This window comes from Falco peregrinus, chromosome 4 (assembly GCF_023634155.1).
Source record: "Falco peregrinus isolate bFalPer1 chromosome 4, bFalPer1.pri, whole genome shotgun sequence".
In the NCBI taxonomy this organism is placed as follows: domain Eukaryota; kingdom Metazoa; phylum Chordata; class Aves; order Falconiformes; family Falconidae; genus Falco; species Falco peregrinus.
Window position 1 is genome coordinate 41,940,469 of NC_073724.1, and position 17,966 is coordinate 41,958,434.

Here is a 17,966-nt window from a genome sequence, read left to right on the forward strand (position 1 = left end):
GTCTCGGCCCGTCCCCAGGGAGCCCGCGGCCAGGGCCGCCCTGGTGCTCCTGGCTGCTCCGGGCCCCCGGCCCCGCTCCGGCCCCGGCCCCCCGCCCGCGGGGAGGGTGTGGCTGCCGTGAGGGACGGGGTCAGTGACGCCAGGGGCGGGCCCTTCCCGCCCGCGCTCCCTCTCGAGGCTGGCGGGGGCTGGGGGCGCCATGAGGCGCCACGCCGGCCTCGCAGGCGACGCGCAGGTAGCGTGGGCGGCCCTGGCCGGCCGCGGGTCGGCGTGTGGGGACCCCGCCGCGGCGGGTCGGTCCCCGGCGGAGGAGAAGGAGGGCAAGCGGGGCCTGTGTGGTGGTCGGCGCTGGCCGCTGGGCCTCGTGGGGCCCTGAGGAGGCGCTGGCGGGGCCTGCGCAGTGGAGCTCCGCGGGGGACGGGGCGTGTCGGGCAGGGCTGGCGGTGGGGACGTGGCCGTGCGAGGGGCGCAGGAGCTCGGCCCCCGGGCCTCGTTGTCCGGGGCTGTGGTGACAGCTCCGGTCTGCTCCTGCCTGCAGTGTTGGCTCATAAGGCGCCTGTGGGCGAGGGTGAGGGACACTCACCCTTGTGAGCAGGGAGCGTGGTGGAACTGTGTAGAGGAGTGCAGGGGACACCGGGGGCTGGGAAGCGGAGGAAGGGCTGGTGGTGATTCTCTGCTGGGTGTTCTTCACCGGCTGGTGTCTGCCCTGTTCAGCCCCTGTCAGGCAGGGAATGGGGATTTGAATCGTGCAGGTTGTGAGGTAAGGTGCATAACCAAAGAACTTGACTGTGGTGCAAGAGGTCTGTGAGGACCAAAGTCACATTTCCTACATCCAGTCACTTGCAATTTCTGTAAGGGGCTGGACAGAAAGCTACTATTCACCGTTGTCTGTATTTGCTTTTAACATACTCTTGTAGTGGGCGGGAGGTGTTGAGTAGCTACTTCAGCTGAGAAAATAAAACTTGTCTGTTGGAGCTGCAGTATTCCAAAGATCTGTGTTCACAGTGGGAACTACAAATGAGAATTTTCTCCCCGTTGTGTATTTCATAGTTCAATCCCAGTACTACAGTACTGTATTTGAATTGAGCTTCTGCTACTGAATAGAGCTATTTTTATGCCTGTACCAAATTATGCTCCATGATTTTGAGCAGTACTGGGTTGTCTCTCGGTCCTTCCTGTTTGCTGACCTGCAGATGGTATTCTTCTAGAAGCCTTTTGCCTCGCCTTTATTCCATACTTCTTGAGACCTGAATGAATTGTATTTTTCTTGAATCATGTAATGTGGTGGTACTTGGCCATGCAAACTTTGTCATAAGTACTTCCTAAATGCAGCTTAGAGCATACAACTCAAGTTAAAAGCAAAATCTTTCTTCCATACCTTTATTGCAGCTCTGATGCCTCTGAACCAGGAAAGTTGGAATTGGCCAGTTCTGTCTCGTCCCTACAACTAGTGTGGGTTTGAATAAGATCTGGAAAAGAAACAGAGTAGGAAGCAAAACTGAGAGGAGATGTTTAACCTTGAGAAGTAGGGAAGCAGAAAGAGAGAATTGTTGAAAAGGATAGAAATGCCAGAATAGCATTGCCTGTACCAGCAGTAATGACTTCCATTTGTCTTGGGCAGCTGGATTTGACTTTGGGGTTAGCATGTTTTGTATTTTGAAGAGATAGGTACTGTGTAACACAAGAGACTTCTTCCATATGGAACAAGGTGTAATACATAAAGGATCTTACTTTTTTTCTGCACAATTTTCAATGCAGTGCAAAACAGTGCTGAGATATGTTATAATTCTGCTTTGTGAAAAGCATATTAGATGATTAATGTTTTAGGCAAAGGTTGTTAAACCTTTATGTCTGTGTGTATATGGTGACCTTTTTAAGGTACAGCAGTGTGCGCATGTACATACTTGAGAAATTGGAGTTAGGAGATTTTTGGCAAATTTCTCTATAATTTTAAAATTAATGTACATTCTCTTGGACTGTGGAATTAAAGTTATTTTATGCCAACAGCTTGGCAGAAGAGTCAACTAATGAACATTTTTTGTCTTAACTCAGGATTAAATTGCTTTTAAGTGGTATGGGGTTGCAAATAGTTGCAAATATTAATTCCTTTGAAAAAATAGTTTCATCTAAAAGAGCTGTTGTAGTTTAGTAAGGTGACTGAGGATGTTGCAAATACATGAGTTAATTAAAAACTGAGCTATTGTATCCTTTACAACAGTCTTGAAGCAGTAGCTTGGCATATACATAGCTGCTCGCATTTTAAAATGTGAATGTTAATTTTTACAACATTCTGAGATACATTGCACATATTTTCGGTGAAGAAACAGATGCAGAGAGGTAGTATGATCTGCTTTAGGCAAAAATTAGATTACAGTCAGAGTCCATCTTGGAGACTTCTGAGTTTAGTTACTACTGAATAGTTCTCTTTTAAAAAGGCCATGAATTTCTGAAATGATGTAATACAAAGGAATATTTTTGTCTGAGAGAAGAGATTCAAGCAGAAAAGCATTGTAAGGCTGTAACAGTGGCTTTGCTTGGTTGTTGGTTTGTTTGTTTTTTAATTCCAGAAGGCTGAGACCAAAGAGGAGTTTGTTAAAGTTAGAAGGAGGGATTTGGAAAGGCTGACAACTGAGGTTATGCAATTGCGGGATTTCTTACCGAAAATAGTAAATGAGGATATCCTGGGGACGTTCCAGAAACTAGAAGCTATTGAATCAAGTGAGTAGTACTTTATTACAAGCTCTTAAAGTTTCTGCCAACAACTGTAGAGTTTGTGGAGGTATTCCATATTAAAGTATGATGTCCAGTGACTGCTTCAGTAAATTAATGTGTTTGTAATGAGGAAAATTACAAACTGCCAAAGAAATAATCAGACATGTCAAATTAATCTTTAAAAATATTTTACTGTGGATAAAAATATATTTAGTTCAGGCAATAAGGGAAGCTGTATCAGGAAAAAAGTGATTCCTCTTTGAGAAAAGACAAAACCATTCTGTTTTTTCAAAATGTCACTTTAGATGTACAGCAAAAAAGCATGGTGAATAGCTGTGGATAAAAAGTTAGATTTGAAAGAAGAGGTAATATCATTGTATTTAGCCTGTCTTGGTTTGTAGCTTGTATGCTTTTATTGCCATAAATATTTCAGAATAATAATAAAAAAAAGAGCTGAAGGCTCTCTGTTATAAAGGTCTTTTTACTGCTCTCCCCTGTTTTTCAGTCTTACGATTCTCCATGCCTTATTTTTACAACTGTACCACTCCCAACATGCCATTAGGACCAAATCTGAGTCAGCTCCATCCCTAGCCTGTAGCTTACATGCAGCACTACAATTAATCTGTTCTACTAGGAACTGGTTTCATCTGAAAAGACACGAGACAAGCACTGAGACAGATTGTAGAGTATCTCTTCTAGAATATCAAGTGATTAACTGCAAACTGATTTGCAACAGCTAGCTAAGAAAGGGTAAGAGCTTCAAGGTCTGTCTCCGATATCGGGGCAGAGCTTCCAGCTGCCTCAGTGAACCACTCTTTGGAAAGATGCCATCAAATCCTAACAGATGAGAAGACTGTACCACCACCTCTCCTGCTGCCAGGTGAGATGTCATCTCTGTACAAGAAGTCATTGACGTGGGATCTGGAAATGTTTTCTTTATGCTATTGCAAGGCATCAAGGACTGTTTCCAGTTGCATTAAGTGTTCAGGATCCTCAAGTAGTCAGATCCTTCTTTTGCCTGCTTTTGTCAGTGCTCAGCCTCAGGATTTCTCTCAATGATCCTTACTACGCTCCTTGTGCCAGACATCAAGAAGGTGCTGTCAGGGCCTTTCAGCAGCAGGTTCATGGCATCAACATGGGGATTGTAAGACTTCCCTTCAAATGTTCTACTAGCTGGTCAGCATTCTCTGGGTCCTTTGGAGGGCTACCTGAAGCTGAGTCAGTCTTTGAACTCTCTTGAGTATATCCCTGCAGTGGAGATTTCTCTTGCAGTTAATGAGGTCATCTGAATATTTATTCAGGCTCCTGCCATTGTTTGCCCCAACACCACAGACAAATCAAGTGGTGATGTTTTGCTGCTCCCATCTGCTCCTACCTTTGCAGCATGCAATAAGGCAGACTGTGATGAGGCCTTGGAGCATACAGTTCACAAAAGGTTGGACATCACAGGGATGCAAGCAGACTTCAGTCTCAAAATGGTGAGCTCTCTGCTGCTGTTCATAAAATACAGTCTCTTAGTGTTGGCCTGTGAAACTTCGAGGAGTCCTGGCAGCTACTAGAGATGTTTTTTTGACATTGTTCTTACAGAAGCCTAATGAGCGATTTGTACATCTCTAGACATTGATCAGCTATTGCAGTTTCCTAAGTATTGTAAACATGAAGTGGTTAGCAGGTTCTCGTGCTCCTCAAGCAGTTCAGTTTACAGTCCAAGGCATTCAACAGCTCTGGCCCATTCAGTTGTGAGACTGATGGAGTCTCAAATAACTTTGAGAATTGTGTGTTTCACTTGGTTATCCTGTTGATGTAGATATGTATTTGCTGTGGGGGCATCCCATCTGAGCTAGCAATGCAGCCAACACCTACATTTTGGGCTGGTGCCAGGGTCTTCACTAAGGTGTTTGCCAGGGTAATTGTTCATTTCAAAAAGAAAGGTCTCTTTTGTTCTTTCTGCCCTTCTTAGGAGGAGCATTTGACTCCAGGAATCGTAGAAAAATAGCTAAAACATTTTTTTTTGTATTATTCTGTGTATGTTTGGTGGAACGCTGTCCACTGTTGAAATGTTAAGAATTGCATTTGACATTGATCTAGCATTTAGATCAGTAGAATTGGAATTCCAACACTTGTTGGCATTCATCGTAACTGTACTCAGTTCTCCACCTCCCAGAGTTTTGAGATGAGATCTCTGGTCCAGAAAATCTCCTGATGTGACCTGTAGCATTGATGAGAATGAGTCCACCTCACGCCTGAAACGTGGGCCTCCTTTTGTTGTGCCCAATGCCTTGTTCTGGTTTTGAGTCTGCTGTGTATCTCAGGAGCCAATGCCACTTCCCAGAGCGTTGTATCGCTGCAGTGGTAAAGTTAGGTATTTCTTATTTGTATAAGGATGCTATCTCATATTTTTTCGCTCATCCAAGTTGATAGTGAAAACTGCTTCTTCACTTGGAGGTAGACAATTTGAGCCTCAAGATTTTAGTGTCGAGAGCGAAGGAGCTTCTTACCAGGGGCTGGGACTTGAAGCCAGTGGGAGAACCTGTCAGACTTCCCTGTATGCTGCTCAGGACCACGGTGCGCAGCACTGAGCAGCACAGCTGTGGTCTTTGGTGTCAGCAAAACGTCTGCTGCTCATTCTGATGCTATGTGTCAAGAGGCTGTCAAATGTCAGAACTGGTGCATGCAACCTTGAACTCTCTTCAGAGCAAAGGCATGCACAGCTGGGAGAGGTGACTGTGGGTGCAAAAGGGGGAGTTTCCATGAATGAGGCACAGCCAGAAGTAGGTCTCTCTTCAGCAGCTTCCAGTACTACTTCCCACCCCCCAACCCCCCCAACATAAAACATTGTGACATTGTGATGCCCTAGAGGAGGTTGACACATCCTCCTTTTATCTGGAGGACTTAAAAAAAAATATTACAGGTTAACTGTGTTAACACTCAGTTAGTATTATTCCCCTTCTTCTGGCTCAGTTTTGGTTCCTGGACCTTTGAAGTCTGCCAGTGAAGGATGTTGTATCTCTGTGTGTCCACTGTATATGCTAATGTTGGATTCGGGGCGGATCCATCCTCTCAAAGGCTGGAAGGGATTCTTCTCATTCAGGACAGCTTGTTTCCTTGCAGTGAGAGAGATTTTCATTGTATGTACTTACCTGGCAAGGATAAGGAGGTTCTTGGTCTGCTGTTGATAAGCAAAGCATACACTACTCATGCTCAAGATGTTTTTCTGTTGAGTACTTAAGATCACAGACAGATAGTGGAAGGTGCATGGGACTGAAATTTCTTTACATGAGGGAAGGAAAGGAAGTTTCTTACCACTGATCAGAGTTATTCCTCAAAACCTCAATGAATCCATCTCTCTTCTTAATCCTTTTTCTTTGGATTGCAGGTTAAAAAGAACTGAATGCTTAGAGAGCATGCCCTGGCATGTACATGTCTCCTAGGAGTGCACCTTTGCCTTGTCGCCTTGGTTTCTGTTGAAAAGTCTTAGTGTTGATGGCTTAGAATCACACAAGGGCTAGGTGGAAATATGTTCCACCTCTTTAGACAAGCTGTTTGTGTTTGTGGCTAGATTATTTTTTTTTTTTAAATACCTGTTACTCAAAGCAATGTCTAGATATTTGATATTATAACATTTTGTCAATTAGGACAGAAACAGAAATAAATATCTTTCAAAATAACGTAGAATTACCAAATAAAATGCCAGAACTCAAGCTCTTTGGATAATAGGGGCTGTTTTTTTAAACTGTTATCTTTTTATCATTGAATTTTATATGCCTTTTGGTAAATACATTCAAAAATACTGACCACATGTAAGGGGAAGTATTTGAAGTCTGTTAAGCCACCGACTGTACTCTCATGATGAAGCGTATGGTGCTCAAAGTGGGGTGTAACTTGTTTTTTAAGCTAAGCAAAATTACAGTGGACGCTGTTTGGACATTACTGTTTGGAATTACTTAAATTTGTTTCTCTTTTTCAGTATAAATACCAAGCATCCATAACCATAGTTTATAAAGTAAAATACAATACACAACAATTGTTAAAAATATCCTTCAAAGTCAATTTTTTTGAAACAGACATTATGGTAGTGAAATATAATTCTTTTAGCTTGATTTCCACTTACTAAAATAAAGTGTCTAAATTGTGATATATTTCTCATAACATCAGAGATAATTTTTTAAAGGTAATTGTAAAATTTGCTTGTCGCTGACTGTTTAAATAGTTCATAATGTTTTACAATGCTTCATTAATTTAAAATGCTTGGAGTAGTTGCATTTCATTCTTGCTAATCATACAATTTGTACATTGTATATTGAAACACTCAGTCTTGACTGATCTTGGTGTTCTTTTTCTTAGATTTTTCACTATACTTACAGAATTTCAAACACACTACACATGAAAACCATCATGAAAACAAACAAAAAAAAGTAGAAAATTGAGTAAATTTATAAAAATTCCTGAGGGTCCAGAGCTTAGTTCCAGGATAGTATTATATCGGCACACAGTATTTAACAGCCAGATGTGATACTTTCTGTCTTTCCCTGTTACAAATCAGAAACATCATGTTCGTTTAGTTTTCTGTAGAACTGTTGAAATGCGGCAAATTGCGAGATACCAGTTTAGCCACGAGGAGGTGATCTAACACAAGCAAATAGTTAAAGCACCTCATTAAAGTTGCACTTGGTGGATTCTTTTTCCTTTAGTGCAAGCCCGTGGGTCGTAACTTACTACTTTGTTTACCTGATTTATCCTATCACAGCCATGGAGAAAAAGGAGGAGGAAACAGTGCAGCTGAAAATGGATTGTGAACACTTCAGAGCCCGTCTGGAAACAGCCCAGGCAGATTGCATGAGAGAGAAGGAGGTAGATTTGCTGTCAGAGTATTGGTGTATATATGTACTTGCGCTTTAAGAACAAAAGCAGTAATGATCAGTTTCTCATGTTCACATCACAAAATACATCCTCGGCCTGAGAAACAATCTGGGATTTCTATTCATACAGTCACATGGTGGGTAAATCACTTGCCTATAAGTTCATAACTGATGGGGTTTTGCCCTTGATATTTCTGGAGCAAAAGAGTCAATATTATGATTAAACAGAATATGATGCAGTACCAAGAAGTATTCAGTGTGTACAAACAGAGGTACCAAATGACAGTGGGTCTCCCACTTAGGTACATAACTCTTGCATAACTGTACAGATCTTTATTAACTTCCATACTGTATGAGGTGCAGTTGTATGGGGTTGCATTACGGGCTTCTTGGCAGGGTTGGTTTTAGCGTGTGTAAAGTTAAAAATGAACCATTAGCATTTTGTTTATATTAACATGTTCAAGTAAAACATTGGATGTTTGGGAAGATTGTGGTGTAACTGGCATCAAAAGGTTCTCTGCAGAATCAGGTATTTTGAATTTAATGTAATTATAATGTATTTTCAAAGAGGACAATGGAAAATAATGTACAGAATGAAACTGATCTCTCTTTTGGCGTGCTCTAAGCTGTGTACCTTTGTTTAATTTTAATAGTCTTTCTCAGTGCACCTGTTGATTCAATTGCCATGTACAGCTGTGAGTCAAAGAACACTTACAGGGCTCCTTTTGCTCTGTCAATATTGTATTTAGTGATTATGAGAGGGGAGGTTCTTGACAATGAAGGAATAGCAAAGGCCATGACTTCTCAGACTGTGGGTCTTCTATGAAGTTGTTGGGGTTCAAATAGGACCACACAGTCTAGCGCAGGGGTCCTCAAACTTTTTAAACAGGGGGCCGTCACGCGGATGCAGTGGCAGGCAGTCATCTGCAGCTGCTTGGTTTCCCCCCCCAACCCCTGGCGGGGCGGGGGGGGTCTGTAAATACGGGGGGCTGGATTGAGGACCCTGGGGGGCCATATCCAGTCCACGGGTCATAGTTTGAGGACCCCTGGTCTAGCAGCTTAATTTCTGAGAGGTGTGAGAATCGGTTGTGATTATTTGCTGCAAAAGTTCATTCCCTTGGAGCTGATCGCTGTCTTCAGTAGGCAGCAGAAGCTCACTTTGTTGGGGTTCTAGAGTTAGTATCTGCTGGCCTTGGGATTGCACAGAGAGATGAATCTACAGAAACTATTTCATTTATTAAAGGGAATAAATTAAGAGTTCAGACATGCAGTTTTAGGGCATATCTGCATGGACAAGTCATTCTGGAATGAAGTCTGGTATGAACATGAAGTGTGATGACATAGTTGTCTTCTGAATATTCCCTACTTCAAAATAAGTGTCTTCTGTGATACCTATTGCCAAACTGCAATAGCTATGTGGTTAGTTTCGCTGTGCACCCAGGCGTTTGGTTGTATAAGCATCTAGATAAAATCTCTGTAAGATTTAGTGTTGCTGCTTTAGATATTAATAAAGTGGGTCCCACCCTTTATTCTTGTTAATATTACAAAATAAATGGCAGGTGGTTTAGGTTTGTGATTTCTTTTGGGTGGAAGTTTTACTTAAAGCATGGATAGTTTGCTAAAAGTAGTTATCTTGGTGTTCCTGATCAAAGGTGTTCTCTTTGTATCATTGCTGTTGTGCAGCATACACTGGTTGTCTAAATGGCTTCTGTTATGCCACAAAGGTATATTTGTCTGAGTGGATTGTGCATATGTTTGTTGTGAAATTGTTTAGCTCTTCAGGGTAAAAGAAAATGGTGTACATACATATATGTGTAATTTTTGTTCCCGTTAATCACTCTGCATGGTGTTGTTCATTTGGTTACTATTCTGGTATGGGCAGCCTTGTGTATAGTTTCTGAATTATTTACTACATATTCATTTTCTGAAGGAAAAGGGAACGATTCACTGAAACAAACATAAAATAAATGCATTTTCTGGTTGAGCAGTGCCCTTTTCTTAGGGGATCACAAATCAACATGCGTTCCAACATTTCTGTGCAGTGCTGTATTACTGATTAGGGAATTGCTGTGCTTTCTGAACCTGAGCAAAACTTGAAGTGCACGTTATTCTTGGCTAATGTTGTCTTTGTCTTCTCATAGTTCTGTACTTAAGCACTGCTGTATTCTTGTGCCTTGACCCTTTCCTGAAGATGGTGGTGTTGCGTAGCACAGCGATTGCTTCATGATGTGAACTCTCAGGAGTGTTGCTTCCAGCTAGGTTATTTGCTTTTGAAGGCTCAGTTTATTTTCCTGGCTCTTGAATGTACTGTTTTGTTTTTCTTGCTTCGTACCTTTGTTCTGATGTTGCTTTTGATCTATTAAAAAATTCTGGCATTTCTTGTGCTGGCTTTGCATCCTTGTTGGGGGATCTAGCTTTGGTGTGACAGAGTTTTGTATCTTACTATGCAGTATTGGCATCAAAATGCAAAGAAAATGTCATAGGAAAATGTGTATTTTAATACAAGGACAGTGTGGTAAAGAAAGACAGGGACAATGTAGGGGTCAGACAGAAAGATGCCTGTGAACATTTTGTTGATGCACATGTTGGCAGAAAAGCTGATAGGTCTGGCAGTGAGCTATGTAAAAGAGAAAATTTGGCTAACTTGCTTAAAAATGATTGAAGTATTAAGAAATAAGAGACTTTTCTTGGGACTTCTATTCATAGGGAATCAGCAGCAAATGTCAGTCTTTTGTCTGTATTAAACTATAAGGTGAAAGACACTCCAGAGAGTAAATATGCACAGAAATCTGCTTGATAAATTTAATTTGAACTTTACAAATTCTAGCCTGTGTGTTCCATTAGCAGCATGATAAAGCAATGCAAATCAGGCTGTCAGATGTGATCCAGGAGGCTAGGTAAGTAATTGATGACAGAGTACAAGCAGCTTTGTACTGGTTGATATCATGTTACGTAAATTTTCAGATGAGTTTGTGTTTCTGTTCTTTCCAAACCCTCAACACAAACCATTGAGGTGAACCCCAAAAATGACAAGGTGTTTATTTAAAAATCTTGATGGCAATACATGATTGGAAGTTTTGTTCTGTTTACTTGCTTTTAGAATTGACATGGAAAAGATTCCTTCTCATTTCCACATACTTCATCCTCATAGCTAAGTACCCAGGGGAGGCTGGGCTGTGGAGGGCACTTTTAGCAGTGAATCTGAAACCCCCATGCCCACAAAAATGGGCAGAGTAAGATCCTTCTGTTCTTTTTACATTGTGATCTGTGATTCTCTCTTGTTCTCTTTTAATACTTGAGTTAGCATAATTTTTCTTGACTGGCCTTTAGCTTTTCCTGCAGCACTGTCTAATTCCACCCCACTCAGAGTTAGCAGGGAGCCCTGACCCACGCGGAGAGACCACAGGCTGTGGTGTCTCTGCCTTGATCTCACTGTCTGCACTAGCTCTAAGCTGAGAAGTGCAGCAGCTTCGCTACCCCTGTGGCAATTGGTAGGAAGCCAGCGAGGCCTAGAATCATACCTAATCTCACGATAGTCTTCTGGCCAACTTCCCATGTGATTGGAAGAAAGTACGGGTGAATTGAAATAGTGTCCTGGTCATGATGGATTGCTCTGTTCTCTCATGCTTTGTGGCAAGGATCACTGAGCAGCTCACTCAAGTGATGGATACGTAATGGTGCCTGGGCTTTCTTGGTATGAAAGGCCCTCCAAACTTCAAACTTTAGCTGTGTTTTTCCAGGGACTCTGTTTTACTTTGCCACTGGTGATCAGGAATGTGCCAATAGAAAAAAGCTGAAAGAGACAATGGTATTTATCCTAGATATCCAGCAACTCTACCATGCTGGTGAAGGCAGAAGTCTGTCTGGAAAAACAGAATGACCCTTCCTTTCTGTAAGATGTTTCCAGTATCTTTTGTAAGGTGTCTGGAAAGGCTGACCTCTGATACTGAAATCCCTTGTCTCTCAAAGAGACACATAGCTGTTTGCTTAGGAGAAGTAGACTCCCCTATCAGACTTCTCTAGGTGCCATTCAGTCTCGGTGGCTCACGTGGTCTGACCTTGTGGACAGGCTTCTGGTTACTGTCAGCCTCCACAACATACCTTGTCTCCTGAGCTACATTTAAGTAGTATGTATCTGCAACTGCTCTGAGTTTGTGACCCCACCCCACCCCTTCCCTCCATTTTATACGTGGCTGTGATGTTGTTTCTTGTTCTGTCCCTTAGCCTAGAAACTTGCTTTGGCTAATTCAACGTGCAACCAACATTTCCTTATGCTATTTCAGGAGAAACTAGACCTCCGCCAGCAGCTGAATGAGGCCAAGCAACAGCTTCTGCAGCAAGCAGAGTATTGCACAGAAATGGGTGCAGCTGTGTGCACGTTGTTGTGGGGTGTATCTGGCAATGAGGAAGCTGTTAAAACCATTCTAGGAGGAGTAAGTATGGCAGGTGAATACTTCCTGGTGGTAATTCTGTTAGGCCTTTAAAATAAGGACCTTGCTCTGTAACACGCTTTAAGGATATATTTCAGAAACTGACTGGACAGCAGAAATGTTTTCTGAATTGTGTATTCTTTGGGAACCATCCGTTCTCAGTTAAGAAGTGCTGGAACTATAAAGTGTTACAAAGAAGGTTGGGAATAAATGCAGTTAAGTAATTCTTATGTTACCAAACAAGGAATATCAGTTTTCCACCACACACAGTTGAACTGGAAGGAAGGCTACAGCTAGCACAATGTAAATGTCTTTAAAAGTCAACAGAAGAAGAAAATAATTCTTGGGCATGTGCACCAGTTCCCATGCCTGTAGAGAGCTTGGAGGAGCTATTTGTATGGAAGGAAGACAGATTCATCAATTCTCAACTTCTTTAAATCTCTGTGCTAGCATAATACTTGTATGACTCTTGGAAATTTAGACAGCCTAGCTGCTAGTGAATCTTATTAAATTTTCAGTGTTAAATGTGGACAGGTAGCTTATTTGAAACAAAACAACAACAGTTAACAGTAATACTACAACTAACACAGTTTCACTGCCAAGTGCAGCTGATGGAATTAGGAGGGAACAGAGGAACAGGCCTGATAAAAACAGGATTTTCAGTGTTGTCACAGCCAACATGAGAGGGAATTGTATTTAATCTGAGTGAACGATGCCATGGTTTCTTCTGTCTTGATTTTTCAGCAGCATGATGAACAGCTGAGTGAATAGGATTAGTTCATTATAGTAAGTGGTAAACTAGTGTGTGTGTAAGAGGTTTTCCAGTTTGGGTGCACCAAAATACAATTATAACTTTATATTGGAGATTAGAAAGCTTTACAGTGATGCCTTTTGCTGACAACTGATGATTCAAGATCCAAGCAGCAGCAGTTACTAAGGAAACAAAAACCTGTAAAAACACTGTATTAAGCAGTTAAAAAAAAGGGGGGGGGGGGGGAGCAGGTGGGTACCACAAAGCTCCCACATATAGCAACAAAACCAGTATTAAATTCCATTCTGTATTTTCAGAACAGTTTATAACTGTAAGAGTCAACAATATTTAGTGACTAGCTGTTGTTTGACTTGTGAAACAGTATTGAAATGGTATGTTTCCCACAAACAAAACACTAGTAGTGACGAAAATGACTATGTTTCTACAAGATGAGGGTTAAATTAGCAGAAGCCTTGTTGAAAGCAGTCATAAGTATCAAAATTAAGTAGAATTAGGTAGAAACAAAAGTTACCTGATGATTTGTATGAGGGTAAAAAACCCAGCTGTGAAGATGCAATGCTTTTGTTTCTAGGTTTGTTTCAAAAGCAGAATACTTCTACTATAGTCATTCCCAGCAATCAGTAGAGCTGATTGAAATACCAGACTTCTGGTGAAGGTCATAGCAACATTTTTGGGCATAATTTTCTTGTGATGGTGCACATAACACGGTAAGAAATGTGCCTGGGTTTGCAACAAGACTACTAAGAAAAACATAATCAGATAGTATGGCATTGCATCAACCACAGATTACAACTGGCAATGAGTCAGGTTATTAAAAGATGATGGAGATTTGTCATACAAAATTTTTGGTTTGGGTTCTTTTTGGGCAAGTTGTACAGCTTGTAGCATCTTCCCCCTTCCCCTGAGAAGGTGCTTTGAAGTACAGAAATGTATAAGAACATAAAGAATCGTTTGAAACTGTTGCTCATTTAAATATGTGGGGTGGGGAGGGTTGCATTAATTCAAAATCATTTCATGCCTTGGAGGACAGTGCTCAAGCTTTTTTCAGTCTTTGCATGTAGGACCTTCATACAATTCTGTAATGCAGATTGACTGAAATGTTTGGGACCAATGCCGTTTGTGTCCATGCAGGTTGGGAAAGTCAAAATTCAAGCAGCAAACTTGAAATGTAACACAAGTAGTTTTCAAGGCAGTGGGGGAGAGTTGCCTACTGTTGTTGTTTCTGCATGTGTGTAGCATTTCTGGAGAGAAATGGAAGAAACATCCAGAGAAGCAGCATGAGAGAGTTTGCAAAGGTGCCTACCTGCATGTGCCAAAAAAGAATTAATTCCCATGAGATTCTTTTAGATGTCTTTTTTAAAAGCTTCAATCCGATATCCATGTGACAGGGCTCTCACACGGGAACACAGACCGAAGGTTTGATTTCAGAATGACATCAAGGCTTCAACTTGAGAAATTTTGAATGCTACGAGGTGGTCTGCTACTTCAGTTATCTGTTATGGTGACAAACTGCTTTATATTTTATGGCAGCAGTTTTGCACATTAACTGATGTTTCAGCGCAGGAGTTACTTGGACAGTACAGGGTTCATTGCACTATCTGAGCTCAAACACCTTAATGGCTGCTCTCGGAACTGTCCTTATCTCAGTGTCTGTGGGTGAGACATTCTTCAGTCCCTTGAAAATACTGTCAAGCTAGTAAGAGACTGCACAGAGTATGTAATGTTTACTATTTATAAACCTGATTGGTCTCCTCTGAAGTTCCTCAGACCTCACTGTTAGTTAATAAATGGTTATTTGGAAAGAAGGTTCAGGAGAGAGGATATCAGTGGCACCTCAGGAGACTGGCAAATGGAAGATTTTGCTTGTTTTCTGAGCCACATACCAACTACTTGGTTTGTTTAGTATTCTTACTGTATTCCCGTGTGAATACGTATTTTTGTAATGGTTTATACTAGTCTGCTACAGGAGGCTCTCTTCATTTTCTGTCACACCCTCTGCTGCTTGAACTATGCACTGCTTATGTTAAAATTGCCATCTTTGAGGTGTGGTGTCCATGTAAGTATAAAAAGTGCATCCAATATGTGCAGAAGTGCACTTTTTTCCATCCTCTTTCCCCACAATTCCTTCTGGGACCACAGTATCATTTGTGAAGATGCTGAGTATTGGCTGACCCTGCTTTTTAAGTCCTGTTGCTGGAGTCACCCCGCAGGAACTGTACATCTTTCATGTGGTGAATGTGCTGCAGTGGAGGAATAAATAGATATCATGAATAGCTTTGCACATCTTTTGAAAGCAGTACTTTTGACAAATATTAAAATTTTCAGTCACTTTGAGAAATTAATAAAACTTCAGGCATTTCTTGGGCTGTCCCATTAGGTTGCTGCTGGGAATGGCTGGAAGTTTCAGCTGCTTCATGAAGCAACTGGCAAAACTATTAAAGACGCTGGGAAACCTGGCATTATGGGCTCGCCACTACACTATTTTTGTTATGAAAACCAGCATCCTCTGTGTGAAATGATGTTCCAGACATGTTTTACAGATCATAATTAAACAGAAACAGTTCCTGCCATCTTTCTTTGTGGGCTCTGTCTGCAGCTCTCACCAGGCTCTTTGACCTGCCCTGAGCTTTGTACCAGGTGGCTGCTTCTTCAACCAAGATACCCCAAATAGAGCAGTATTTGAGCTGGGGGGAAAAGACTGTATAACATAATTATGGGCTGTACTCCTGTTCATATGCTCTGGTGTGATGATCATCCTCATGTGGCATTGCCAACTTAAATTCAACCAGTGACCCAGGAGAGACCTCTGTTTTCTTTTCTAAAGACATTCTACCTAGTCCATTGTTCTCCATCCTGTATTGAGCAGTTAATGAATCCTGTTAGGATCCAATCAAGTTCTGCTTTTTTTCTGGGTGTTTCATTGGTTTTCATAGGAAATTCATGTCAAATCACTATGTCAGGCTGCTCTGCAGTCTACAGCTGGATGAGGTTTCGACAAAAGCTGCTGTAGTACTGGTGCAGCAAAGCAATGAGATAATATCCTCGCTTCTGAAAATATGCTTTAATTCTGCTGTTTGATACATATTATTGTGTGTTTAGGAGGTAAATACACAATGGCTTAGTTTTATAAAATGTAGCATTGAGTATTTTCCATTTTCTTCTGAGGTAACGGTTTCAAATAATAGGGGATCAGACATGTCACATAGTGTATACCTGCTATTTTCTGTTGGGTTTTGAAGTTACTGAATGCTTTAGTAATTTTGAAAATTGTCCAGGTTTACTGTAGTATCTAATAATCATAGTTGCTGTAGTGTATATCATGGTTTTTTTCTTTACACTTGCAGAGTAAAGTAGTAAAGTTTTTCACAATGACTGCACAGACCATGGAGAGCTTTGTGAAGTCACTAAGTGAAGACATGAAACAGCAGGATTTGGATTCTGATGAAAATCAGTTCGTGTTAGCTTTGGCAGGGATTGTAACAAGTAAGTTAACGTTATCTCTCAGAATAGAATTCCACATGTACTGGGAATTTCTATGTTGCGTTATATGTGCTGCAGTAAATACAGCTTTTCAAAGTTGGGTATTTAGTCCATGTTGATATGTTGGGTGACTTCCTAGTCTTTTATTCTAGATTTTGTCAGTGACATTTCTGTGAGGCATTGTACTTAAGGATTAGACAGGTAAGAGCCATTCAGTTCTGAAATTCCCTAACACATCTGTTCAGTCTGGAGAAAAACAAGGACCATTCTGCTAGTCTTGTATGCTCACCTTAGTTTGTAAATGTCGAGCAGTTTACTTTCTGAATCATCAGTAATGCTAACTTCTTCAAGATGTATGAATTGCAGATGATGCAAGTAGATCAGGCCCATATTAAAGTTTGTGTTCAGTATTTTGAAACTGCTTAAAAATTTTGTTGCTGTCAGATGGACCTCACCTTCGCTGTCCTGAATCCATAGTATTAAGAGAAGTAAAAAGTAATAAACCTGACTTCCATACTAAATGTTTTCTTTTGGGGGTCAGAAAATAAATGGAAAATGATAGATCTATCTTACTATGCCTGCCCTTGGCTTGGAAGGCTGTGAGAAGTGTGGTAGATATGTCATCTGCATCTTTGTGAAACTGTGCAGCTGTCAAAATAACACCAATGACATGATGCAAGATAGATGAAACAGTGGGTATTTATACAAATAAGTGAATCTTGCTTTAACAGCTTTTTTGAATGTGTGTTTTTTGGTGTTGTAGCGTTGAAGATCGTAATAAAAACCAATATGTGATGCATTATGCCACTGTACCAAGGCAGAATCCAGTTCACTCTCGTTTCATTGAAAAAACCCTGAAATAGCATAGCAAAAGTAAAGTCTGAAAAAAGAAAATACTTAAATGATGGGGATGGGGTTGGGGGGGGGACAGGGGCGGGTGTGTGTTTGGGTTCTGCCTGAGGAGGAATCAGGATGGTGGAACAAAATCTTGCTTCACTGAAGCTGACTGAAATATTGCCAGTGAATTGGTTATTACCAAGATTTGTCTCTTGTAATTTGGGAAAGGAGGTTGCTGAAACTCAGGTGTGGTAAAGGATAGTCAGATGAATGATGTAGAAGGTGCCAGTTTAATCCTCCTAGTTATGCTGTAAATTAAAAAGCAGTATTAAAAGAACTGAGGAGGTAGTCGTAAAGTGCCAAGTATTCAGAAGTTAGAAAACACCAGAATGGAGTTTTCAGTGCAGTCTTAACACATGCCAGTGCGCACAAACATTGCGGTAACAGTCTTTAATTATGTGCTGTGTCCATAGTACCTCTGCTTACTCTGAGATTAAAAAAGGTATCATAATGTATATGGATAGGAGAGAGCACCTGAGCCTGCATGGAAGTGGAAGAACTGCATCATGCAGTAGATCCCCTCACTTGCCCTGAACAGGAGGTCAGGGAGCCAAGTTGTGTTGCTAGTTACATACACTGCGGCTCATGCATTTGGAGGAGGCTTGGCCAGTTGCACAGTACAAAGAAGCTTGGATGGCTCAAGGTATACCTCTTGCGCATAAGGATGCCCTAAAGTATGAGGCCAGCATAAGGGAAAATACTAAAGGAAAGTATGCTTTGGAGCAGTAGTCTTTGGAAATGTTTTTGCCTCTTGGTTTGTGTATGAGTAGTGCAGTGCTTACAGAGATGTAGGAAAAGAACTTTTGAGTAGATATC

The 17,966-nt window shown here is 41.3% G+C and overlaps 1 protein-coding gene across 9 annotated transcripts in view; it reads left to right on the forward strand.

Moving 5' to 3' along the window:
* The first annotated feature begins 144 nt into the window (after nucleotides 1–144).
* The window catches only part of HSF2BP (heat shock transcription factor 2 binding protein), an 85,236-nt gene continuing 67,414 nt past the window's right edge, over nucleotides 145–17,966 (forward strand). For all 9 annotated transcript variants that reach the window (XR_008746770.1, XR_008746775.1, XR_008746772.1 and 6 more), the window contains exons 1-5: nucleotides 145–235; nucleotides 2,568–2,718; nucleotides 7,460–7,563; nucleotides 11,855–12,004; nucleotides 16,118–16,256. Coding sequence is in view for 3 of the 9 variants with exons in the window: in XM_055801465.1 (XP_055657440.1) it covers nucleotides 200–235; nucleotides 2,568–2,718; nucleotides 7,460–7,563; nucleotides 11,855–12,004; nucleotides 16,118–16,256 (580 nt within the window). In the remaining 6 variants the exon portion in view is untranslated. The remainder of the gene's footprint in view (nucleotides 236–2,567; nucleotides 2,719–7,459; nucleotides 7,564–11,854; nucleotides 12,005–16,117; nucleotides 16,257–17,966) is intronic.